General features: G+C 37.8%; 1 protein-coding gene across 2 annotated transcripts in view; it reads right to left on the bottom strand.

Annotated features, from left to right (window-relative positions):
- The window catches only part of DCLK1 (doublecortin like kinase 1), a 474,120-nt gene that overhangs the window by 47,951 nt on the left and 414,039 nt on the right, over positions 1-12,130 (bottom strand). For both annotated transcript variants that reach the window (XM_089690856.1, XM_089690855.1), the window contains exons 14-16: positions 11,727-11,823; positions 10,875-10,955; positions 2,961-3,074 (exon numbers count right to left, since the gene is read on the bottom strand). In XM_089690856.1, the coding sequence (XP_089546982.1) occupies positions 2,961-3,074; positions 10,875-10,955; positions 11,727-11,823 (292 nt within the window). The remainder of the gene's footprint in view (positions 1-2,960; positions 3,075-10,874; positions 10,956-11,726; positions 11,824-12,130) is intronic.

The raw sequence follows: 12,130 nt of genomic DNA, 5'->3' as shown, positions 1-12,130 counted from the left end.
ATGGTTGCTATGATTGACTGCACTTTGCATATCATAACCGCTCTTTACAATGCGATCACCTTCCACCAGATCATGCGCCACTGAGGTTGAGTTACTAAAGGCAAAAATACTTGAATTTGTTAGTGCAGTTGCACTCTTGCAAGTGTAGTTGCTCCAGAGTTTAGTAAATGAGGCAAAGCTCAACTTTACAAAGAATATCCAATACAAGCAAGGAAAATAAAAGAGCATTTTTTGCTTGCACATGATTGAATGATGGTCAGCTCTATCTCATTTACTAAGATCTGGAGCAACTGCACTTGCAAAGTGCACAGTCTTTTTGTCTTGAGTAAATCCACCCCATTGTATTTGGCCCGGAGGATCTAGTAACTCTGTATCCTAGCCTGCTTTATGAAATATTATAACTGCTTCAGCCAAGGGGAAGTCAAGTCTTCAAAACAATATTGGATAACTTACATGGTGCAGATATCAGTGGTCTTATTATTTGGCATTTACATAATACAACAGTAAAACAACAACAGGTGAACCACAAGTAAAAATAAATGTATCTAGATGAAAATCATGATAATAAGCTGTCCACCTAAAATAGGTAAGCATTTACGAAACACAAATTCAGTAACATTATTATTTGGAAAGAACGTTTGTCTTTGTTACAGCACTCCTGTGGCTAAAGAAGAGCAAATAATAATAACACAAAAAAGAAATGCGTAATTGGTTTGTTAGGAAGTGCCCAATCCCTCTCATGGACAAGCGTGCTGGCGGTCCTTTGATACGCTATAGAGTGCTGTTGCTTTCAGTCACTATCCATGTAAGCAATGACAACATAATACATATGAGCAATGAGCAGAGAGTAGGCAATGTGTATGTGTGCAAAGAATAATCACCAAGAAGCATGCAAGTAAGAAGATGTGCATAGTATTAGAATAAGTAGAAAGCCAACCACTTAAGCAATAACGAAAAATAAAAGAATGAGAACAGGTATATTTCATGCGTCTAAAGTAACTTCATAATAAAATAAAATGCATTGCATTTTACAGAATGGTTTCTATAATCCCAACAGCACGGTTTATATATGTGAACCCCAGGATCGGTATATGTTAGACGCTAGGGGGAAGACTTTATAATTATTTGGGTTTATTAAATAATAATGTTCACAGTGGTTAATCATTTCTAATTGAATGTTATGGGTAACTGCGCTTCTATCTCATTAATTACCTAAGGCTGTACTGGGACTAGGCAAATGGCACGTGAAAGAGTTACCGGTACTGATGATTATTATAAAGCATCTGGCTTAGTTGCATTTTTAAAGCAGAGTGAAATCTTTTTAGAGGATTTAAATCTTTTGTACTTGACCACGGAACAAAATATGATAATCTGATCTCCTCTCTTGGAGGTAAGATAGATATATTTTTTCCTATTACTCACAAAGAGGGTTCCTGCAGCTTTGTAACTTCCAATGGGGAAATGAGGCTTGTGTGGAGCAGATTTTAAGGGATGAGTTACCACCAGGTACTCATAGTACTGAATATGGCAGCACTTCCCCTAACAAACACTCCCAATTTCAGATAAGGGCTCAGGCATCACGCACCCCCACCTCTTCCAAAAGGAAGGTAATAAGCAAAGGTGTGGATGGAAATTAAAGTGAATGTATAGACAAATTTTTTTTGGTTTTAGATAAAACGGAGAAGGGTTAAAATCCCTGTCGATTAATGTCTTTGCTGTCTGTTTCCCATTGGAGAGAGTTCCCTTTGGTTCCTGTCCCAGAGATGCAACAGGAAGTGAGAGGAAATCTCTGTGAACTGAGAGAAATTCCCCACTTTGACAGCTGTCACAAGAACAAGTGTCCCAATTGGAAGATTTCCCTTCTGTTCCTGTTCTGCTGACAACTCACAATTTTTGATTTTTCATCATTTTCTGTCTCAGTGATAATTGTCACCAGGATAAATAAAGAGATCAAAACTCCATTAAGGAGACACAGGTAGCAATTAAAACCTTTTATATTCCTTCCTTACCCTTCTCAAAGCTAAAAAAAATATAAAAGTTGTATCTGTACATTTACTTTAACTGACCTGGAGAACCCTTTTACGCTATATACAGTATATCTTTTTGATGGCTGTAACAAACATGATATTTAGGTTAGAATAGACATATCACTAATGTTTTTTAATAATCACATATGCAGACCAGCCAAATTGGTAACAGTTTAAAGATTGTGGTTAAATAAATATTAATACCATTTAAAAGGTGTCATTTTAACTATTATTTTACAAACACTTTTAAAATAATTTATTTAACATTGTAGAACTTTATAAATGTAAGTATTGCCATTGTCAAGATATTATCATATCAATGGCAAGAAACATTAACAAATAATTTTTAAGGACTTACTATGAATGCAGTATATTAAAAGGCAACTTTAACTGACATATTTTTCATTTTTGGTAGAATGTGGTAGGTTTTGTTTCCATTCCTGAACCCTGGAAACTGACATTTTCAGCCATGATCATGCCCACATCTGCTAAAGTGAATTTCCCCATATATTCCTATGGAGAATCCACTACTAAGTGCAATACGCCAAAATGTCTACGCTCTAATGGCTTCTCCGCAGGACTTTAAAAGCTGCTGCTGATAATCTGGCTGAAAGGTTGAGCTTGACCTGTCCAGACAGAGAGACAGGCCCACTCCACCAAAAATGGACAAATCTGATTGGTGGCTGAAGGCAACGAAGGCAGTTTTTTTCATTTAGAGGCTTTGTTAAGTTGAATTCATAATTAGTATAGTGTGAGATAAGATACGGTACTACCTGCCTGTCCATAACCCAGTGACATTATGTAAGAAATTTTAGTTTTAAACGAAAGGAAAGAAATAACTTTTACTTTGAATGAAAAAGCTATAATTTACAAAAAAAAATGAAAGCTGTAAAAAAGAGTTATAGAAAGGCCATGTAGTGTAGGTATGCTTACTGCAATGACGGAGACTCCGGCAGTGGTGCTGTTTGGTTTTGGACCTGTATTGAAATGCTTCTTTATCTTTCCAGCCACTGACAGTGGGTACTCATTTTCCGGGAGACCATCATCCTGCAGGTATAGAAAGAGTTATTATAATTTAGGTGATCCTGTTTTCTGTGCTGCTAGATCAAAAAATTGTGGAACATTATGAAACAATGAAGAAATAATACTTGAATTCTTTTACTCATTTATGATGGTATTGCTGAGTAAACAGCACTCTAAAACAAGTAGTTTGGCTTCTTCTATTCATAGAGATGCTGTAGCCTTGGCCAATGAGGGCAAAGTGACTTGCAAGGACCATTCATGACAAGTGTCTTTGTAGAGGGCTCCTTGTCCAAGCCCCTGATACTCACCTTGTCAGCACTCTTTTGCCAGTCCCGCCTTAGGCAGGGCATACATTATGCAATTTTCATTCCTTCAACCACGGGTTGAAGGAAAGAAAATTATTTGACATTCAGTGTTGATGGGGGAATCCTTTCTACTGTGCTATTGTATTCTGACAGTTGGAGGTTTCCCAGCCATCAGAATACAATAATCATTGCAGTGATCGAATGAAAAAAACCTGACAGGCACGTTGTACTGAAGTTGATCAACAGATTGACTTCAGTGCCACCAGCCTGTCCATAGATGGATTGAAATTTGGCCGGTTCCCGCTGAACTGGCAGAATTTAGATCTGTCTATGGCCAGCACTAAAATCGCTAGTGTCATCTAGTGTTGGAAGCTATGAGGAAAAAAAGCCCTTAGATGGACATCTTAGTGAATGCAACATACAGGGATATGGGAAATGGTAGAGACATAATTACAAACACACTCATATGCCCATACCTACACAGGTTCAACTGGATGGACTAATGTTTTTATTCAACCTAACCAACTATGAAACTATGAAAGGTGGCATCACTTGCTAGATCATTTGACAATGCTCAGGCCTAGAGATTTTACACTAAACCTGAACACAGGGGACAAGGCCACATGCTCTCCAAAGCCCAGAAGCAACAGGTTTTGTTGCCAGATGCAACAGAAATAGAAGCAGTGGGGAAGCGCTGACATGATGAACACTGCATAACAGGGGACGTGTTTCAAAGACACTGTCTTGTTGCCCTGAATGGGCAAGGAGACAATGGGGTTGATTTACTAAAGGCAAATAGACTGTGCACTTTGCAAGTGCAGTTGCACTCATTGTCCCCAAAGCTCAGTGAATGTGGTGAAGCTTCACTTTGTAAAGAATACCCAATCAATTTCTTTTTAAATATATTATACCACAGCAGTATAGAATGTGGAGCTGAGAGCTCTTGGTAAACGTTTCCATACCTGGACCCTACAGATAATTATTTAAAATAAATACAGCATTTCACAAATATAGCATTATATTAGAAATAATGGACACTGACAATAAACATTGATTTAGTAGAGAAGTAGAAAATGTAAGCGGTTAGAACTTCCGCCTGGCAGTACTAGGGTCATTGGTTTGAATCCCAACCACGGCACCACCTGTCTGGAGTTTGCATATTCTCTCTTTGCCAACTCTGTCACAAAGTGGTAGGCCACGTAAAATGACAGAGCGGGGTCAGCACACGCTGAAGCGTAGTGAGCAGAAATCGACAACTGTCTGCAGAGTCAATAGCTAAAGACCTCCAAACGTTGTGTGGCCTACAGATTAGCACAACAACAGTGTGTAGAGAGCTTAATGGAATGGGTTTCCATGGCCGAGCAGCTGCATCCAGACCTTACATCACCAAGTGCAATGCAAAGCGACAGATGCAGTGGTGTAAAGCACAAAGCCGCTGGACTCTAGAGCAGTGGAGACGTGTTCTATGGGGTAAAGAGTCATGCTTTCTGTCTGACAATCTGTCTGGGCTTGGCCCCTTAGTTCCAGTGAAGGGAACTCTTAACACGTCAGCATATCAAGACATTTTGGACAATTTCATGCTCCCAACTTTGTGGGAACAGTTTGGGGATGGCTTCTTCCTGTTCTAATATGACTGTGCACCAGTGCACAAAGCAAGGTCCATAAAGATATGGATGAGCGAGTTTGGGGTGAAGGAACTTGACTGGCCTGCACAGAGTCCTGACTTCAATCCAATAGAACAGCTTTAGGATTAATTAAATAGGACACACGAGCCAGGCCTTCTCATCTGACATCAGTGCCTGACCTCACAAATGCGCTTCTGGAAGAATGGTCAAACATTCCCATAGACACACTCCTAAACTTTGTGGACAGCCTTCCCAAGTGTTGAAGCTGTTATAGCTGCAAAGGGTGGGCCAACTAAATATTGAATCCTACGGACTAAGACTGGGATGCCATTAAAGTTCATGTGTGTGTAAAGGCAGGTGTCCCAATACTTTTGGCAATATAGTGTATATAAAGTGCTGCTTAAATTCACGGTGCTATATAAGTACCTGTAATAATAAATAAATAATGTAAACGTTAAATTCAATTTAAAAGTAAATGATAAAGTGTATCTAAAGCCAAATCCTGTTTTTTTTTACGTTTTGTATAGAGTTATGTCAGCATTGTGGAGATTAATTCTCCCACTCTATATGCTGTGGTGACCATAATCACTGCAACTGATAGTGATGGGAGATCCAAAATCTTTAAATTTTTTCACTGGAATAGAAGCAAAGGGGAAATCGTCTACAACACAAGACATGTTTTAAGTAAGAAACATGATGGATCTACTTAAGTTGTGCCCAGCCCTCTCCAAACTCTTTTACTATCGCAGTAAATAAAGTATTATTTCTGTTTTGATATCTTTGAGATACTCAGGAACAAACCAACTGGCAGACAGAGGCTTCTAGTCCTCATAAATCAGGTGGGTATTGTGGTACTTATTTCTTTGCTTTTCTGCTTGGATAATATCTTGCTGTTTTTTGGCTTATATGAATATCCTGTAACCTGAAAAAGTGGTTGCTTCTTTTCTGTTTTGTAGCTATAACTGTATACCTCGTACTTTCTGAAAACTTAAATAAAGAATAAAAAAAAGTAATATTCCCACCTACACTGACAGGGGTTTTATCCATTCTGACCTTAGATACCTTTAGCTTAGCTAGGTGAAGGGGTGTCCAAACTATGGCCCATGATGGCTATAAATGCAGCCCAACACAAAATCGTAGACTTACTTAAAGATGTTTATTTTTTGGGGAGAATTTTCTGTAAAAATGTGTTTTCACTTAGCGAACACATGAGACCAAAGAACAAATTGACAGTGTCTCTTTATTGGACTTTTATACGTTTTATCTTCACAAAGAAAAATCTCCCACTCTTCACAACCACGCCTTATTCACGTCATCAGTTTTTGGTGGCACCTATATTTGCGAGCAACTATTTTCAAGGGTGAAGCACACGAAGGCCAAAATATGAGCCAAAATATCTGATGAGCACGTTGAAAATTCATTGAGAATTGCTACAACATCCATCGAATCAGATATTGATGTGTTAGTTTATCAAAAACAGTGTCAAATATCGCACTAGTTTTATGTTGTCCTCTTTTACTTTTATAGTACAAATAAAACAAATGGAATTTTATTACTCAGATATGTACTTTTTCTATATGAGTGATTATTAACATGTGATCTGCCTGACTTTTTATGCTCATCAGCTATTCTTATTGTTGTTGCATTTTATGTGTGGCCCAAGACATTTCATCTTCGTCTAATTTGGCCCAGGAAAGTCAAATAGCTGTACACCCCTGGCTTAGTGCATGTTTTCATAAATTATGTGCAAAAATCCTTTTTTTAAATTTCCCTTGCACATGATTGGGTCATTCAAACTAAACATACACAGCTTCACCATACTTAGAAAAGGGAACATTCTCTACTACTTCAGCAAATCAACCCCATTGAGTTATCCAAATAGCATGTGACAAAATACTTTTTCGTGTATGTGTTGCTAGAAGATTAATAGATCTGCTAGGAGGATCTTTCATGTCTACAGAAGTAAAAAAAAAACATGTGTAAGGCTAGGTTCACATATGTGCGGGTGATGCTGCTGCGGATCCGCGCAAAAATCCGTGCAGCCGCACCACCCGCACAGAAAAATGCAGACCAGCGGGCGGATGCCATTAATTCTAATTGCACGCCACCCATACTGGAAATCGCAACCGTACTGGGAACCAAGGTTCCTGTGCGGGTTGCATTTTCAGAAGAAGTGCAAGGACTTCTTCCCTGTGTGTCCCGGGACACAGGAGTCCATTCAAATGAATTGGCTCTTGTGCCCGTGCAAAACGTAGACTGCAGGAACACGGATATGTGAACCAGGGGTAAAGAAACAGCTTATAAAATAACATTGGTACAATGGTTCTTTTTTAATTAGAGTATAAAAATTCAATAGATTTGCAGATTTCGGATGGATATACTCTTAGGAATATTCAGAAACAGAAGGATCCCATGATTTGGTTTGGATTATAACGTGTGCTTAATTGTCAGCTAAAATAAAAAGGAGTGCAGCTTTTATTTTAAAAGTTGCAAATTAAAGATAGGCATAGATACGGCACAATGATTTTCATCTTTTTCTGCTTTCTTTCCAGTGCAAATTATTTCAGCATGCCAATTATGTCAAAAACAGGCTTTGGCTTTCTTGAAATGAAAAACGTTAAAATATAGCTTGAAATAGTTTTATCGTTATGTATTTTATAACCTCACTTTTTATGTCAGATTTAGAAGGTATATATCTGTGCAGATAGTCGCTGACAACAATTAATGTCAACACAACAGATGAAAAAACGATATACCATAAATGAATTAGTTTAGCACACAATTGTTATTGCTGTTAATGTGCAGGTTAGTGTAATGACTGTTTATACTGGTATGCCATCACAAAATCAGCCTATTGTAATATTAGTAATCTTAAACTGAACACAAAAGCAAAGTAAATAAATGCCGATTTTAACCACTTGCCCTCCAGAAGGATTTACCCCCTTCCCGACCAGGCCATTTTTTGCTATTCGGCACTGCGTTACTTTAACTGACAATTGGGCGGTCATGCAACACTGTACCCAAACAAAATTTATATAATTTGTTTTCATACAAATAGAGCTTTCTTTTGGTGGTATTTGATCACCTCTGGGTTTTTTTTTTAATTTTTGTAATATAAACAAAAAAGGCCGATAATTTTGAAAAAAAAACTATTATTTTTACTTTCTGTTATAAAACATATCCAATAAAAAAAATTTAAAAAATCAAATCTCTTCATAAATTTTGGCCAATATGTATTCTGCTACATGTCTTTGGTAAAAAAAATCCCAATAAGTGTATATTGGTTGGTTTGTGTGAAAGGTATGCCTCTACAAACTAAGAGATATATTACTGGAATTTTTTTTTTTTTATACTACTAATGGCAGGGATCAGTGACCAAAGCAAAGCAACGGGACAGCAATAGTGTGGCAGGCAATCTGACACTAACTAATGCTGGGGAGAACTGACTAACTGCCACTGACATCATCAGTAACATTAATGCAGTGATTAGTACTAATAAAATGCATTGTCACTATAATAGTGGGTAGGAAGGGGTTAACATCTCGGACGATCAAGGGGTTAACGGTGTGCTTAACTATGTGTAATATGTGGTACTTTTACTAAGGTTCTTGTTGTTTTTATTCCCAGATTTGCAGGGAATGAAAAAGCAAGATCCTCTGTTAGGGCTCATGTACACAGGATGTTTGGAAAACTCTTCTGAATGATGGAAACTGACTGCTGAAAATGTAGGTTAAAAAACGTCAGTTTAGCCGCGTTTGCATACTGCATTTATCCGCGTTTATGTGCGTTTGCGCTTAGAAGCGTTTTTAAAAGATAACCTCAGGAGACCTTCCCAAATGCCCAGAATGCACTGAAAAATAGTAAAAATTAAGTATTTCAGACATTTTGAGAGAAATAGAGAGAGCAGAAGCAGAGAGAGCAGTATGTGTTGAGATGACCTGTCTTTTCTGGTTGTATTCACTATGGATCCCATCATGAGCATAATGCGGCACGTTCTACCATTTTTTCCTTCACACAAAACCTGAAACTGACTGCGCTGGTGTACCGGGTCCATTTGAGTACATGGAAAACACTTTGCATGCGTTTCTGATGATGAAAAAAGGCTCTGGACAGCATCTGGACATGGAACAGTTAAAAAACGCTTATAAATGCGGTTAACCTCATTTACAAGCGTTTGACGTTTGAAACGCTGGTAAAATCTACTCCTGAAAGCAAGTTTGATGAGTTAAAAAAAACGACTGTAAAGACAACTGCCTGTAAACGACTGTAAATGACGATGTGTACATGGACACGCTGAATAGCTCCTGAACGTCAGCTGCAGTGTACATGAGCCCATAATGAACACAGCTCTGTATTGTTCACAATGACAGACCTGTGTTCATTGCCCATCACCTGGTCCCAGTGATTGGTATGTGTTGTAATGAATCACAGCACAGCTGAACCGCCGCACACGTGCCTCCTTTCTGAGCGCACGGATTACGTACTATGTACGTGATCCAGCGCAGGAGAGCTGCTCTGCCACCCCCATATAGGTAAGTTATACAGTTGGCAAGCAAGTAAATACATTATCAAAATTGTATACTCCGATATCAAAAACTGAACTAACAAAGTATGAAAAAAATGCCTTCTGGGTGGTCTATGTACAGTGCAGGGATTTTACCAAACTTTGCTGCAGATTCCTACTTTCTGCGCTGAAAAAAAAGCTGTTTGTTCCAATTCGTGTCTTTAGATACTATTTCTGAATGGCGGAGATTAATTAAGTTTAATTAAGTTTAATCTACTGGTGCACTTTTTGGTTTGCAGTGTCTGTATCCCTTCAGATGGGATTAACCCTTTGAGAGTATCTGACCAAAAATGATATTTTTGTTGCAGAAGATACCTAAAACATGACTAGTATCTTAGTGCAGAGTTCTTCACACAAGCAGGAAGTGACATTTCATGGGGCATCAGTTGTGTACAGAATGCCTCCAGGTTGCCATATTGCATTGAATTTTACAGAAAATTACAGCAGCTGCAGTTTGAAAAGGAAAGGTACTTTATAACAACATTTATTTGAAATATGGCTTGTGTACAACTGTATTATATTTTCTTATTTGCTATATTTTATCCATGAAAGTGGAGTTACCTTTTGGTGTTGAAAGCAAGTTATTTTTTTCACAGTGATTCACTTTAGGATGAAAAATTCTTAGAAGCAATTCTCACGTTATATTAAAGTGGTTCTAAAGCCTTACATATATCCAGTGAAGTGACTGGCCTCTGTTGATATACTGAGAGGACAAAAAAAAAAAATCCCTCCGCATAAGTTGTACCTGTTTATCTGAGGCGTTTCCCCTCTACAGCCCCCTAAAGCACACAATTTACACAACATTTCTGAGTTCTAGAAAGCGGGGAACAGGATCTGATGTTATACGCTGCACAGCACAGAGAAAGAGCTGAGTAGAGGGAATGGACACCCCCCCTGTACCCAATCTCATAGGGAAACATGCACAGTTGAGACTGTCAATTGCCTGTTGTGTGCTTGGTGAAGAGGAGGGGGGAATCTCCTGACATTGCCTAGTGTCACCATAGACGCTTAGAACTGACTCATGCAGACAGAAGAGGAATGAGACAGGAGACAGAAATCACACTAAGTGGTTTGGATCATGGCAAGTACAAACTATAGAAAGATATACTTTGTACATTTTTCATTTCAGAAGCAACCATTTTAATAAAAAGACCGGTACAGGCAGAGCACAATGTTTAATTACATAATATTAAACATTTGCTTAATGTATTTACAATTTTCTTATTTTATTAACAAAGTAATGCAAAGGGAAGAAAACATAGTATATTCATTCTGTCCTGCCTTATGTGTTTCAAAAACTGTAGCCACATCATAATATTTGAAGACTTACATTGACCCATGGGTGTTCAAGAACTTGCAGAGCAGAATACCTTTGGTCTACCTCAACCTGCAGCATCATGGTGATAAGTCCCTAAAAAAAGAGAGATGGAGGTGGGTATTAAAGCAACATCAAAATACTTTCTATATCGTCATCTAATATCATGTCTTGTCCTGTGTGCACAACAATAATAACATTCTGTGTATATATATATATATATATATATATATATATATATATATATATATGCTTTCTTTAAAATAAATACAAAAGCATTTGTACCTGATACCAAAGAAAGTCCCAGTCATTATGAATAATACATAAGACTGGGCATATTCTGCAGTTTTACATTGAGAAATAGGATACTATATCACTCAAATGAGGACTGACCAGACATGATCAGTTCTCTTGGGGCTCATCAGAGCCCCCAGCAGCTACTTGTAGGGGTCATTGATTAGATAATGTGTAATACACTCAGCTAAACAGTGTTAGATCAGTCCAAAGCATGCAGGGCCTGAAAGCCTAATAAAAAGGCTATCTACATAGGGTATGAGGTAGAAGAGTACTGGAAGAATTTTCTAGAGCTATAATACATCCTAGCTAGGTTCATTACACTTAATCTGCTACCTACTGGATAAAGCAGTGATATGTTTTATATATATATATATATATATATATATATATATATATATACCCCTTCTACAGAAACAGGATGCCACACTTGTAAGTAAAAAAAAACTGCAAAGCAGGCAAAAACACCCGATAATCAAATCTTTATACTTCAGTTAGTACTGCACTATTCTTACCAGTACTGTTGAACCATGAACCAAATTCAGATTTTAGTATTACTAGTTTTCCTGTTACCTTTGCAGAGTCAGACACATTATCCCAGTAAGGTGATGGAAAATCCACTTGTCCCATTAAGATTTGATCAAAAAGTACTTCCTGGTCATCTCCGCTTCTAAGTAACATGGAAAAGGTAGAAAAACATGCATTTTTTGCTAGATTGTAATATAAAAATAACATATAGACTATCATGACCCTCATACAGTATCAGTATATCAAAACAATTTTTCCATTCTTCAACCATTCCATTTAAAGTCCTTGTAAAGGCAGAAGTGTTTGTACCTTAATGCATTCAGTTCCAGCTGGTTTTGTGTTTATTAAAAGTCAGCAGCTACAAAAGCTGTAGCTGCTGACTTTTAATAAGCACACACTCACCTGTCCCAGGGTCCAGCGACATGCTCATCTGTGCGGTCCCTTCTCTT

This window comes from Staurois parvus, unplaced genomic scaffold (assembly GCF_062004578.1).
Source record: "Staurois parvus isolate SC_StPar_1 unplaced genomic scaffold, SC_StPar_1.0 ptg000544l, whole genome shotgun sequence".
Lineage (NCBI taxonomy): Eukaryota > Metazoa > Chordata > Amphibia > Anura > Ranidae > Staurois > Staurois parvus.
The sequence above is the reverse complement of the archived record's forward strand: the minus strand, read 5'-3'. Positions and strand labels throughout refer to the sequence as shown.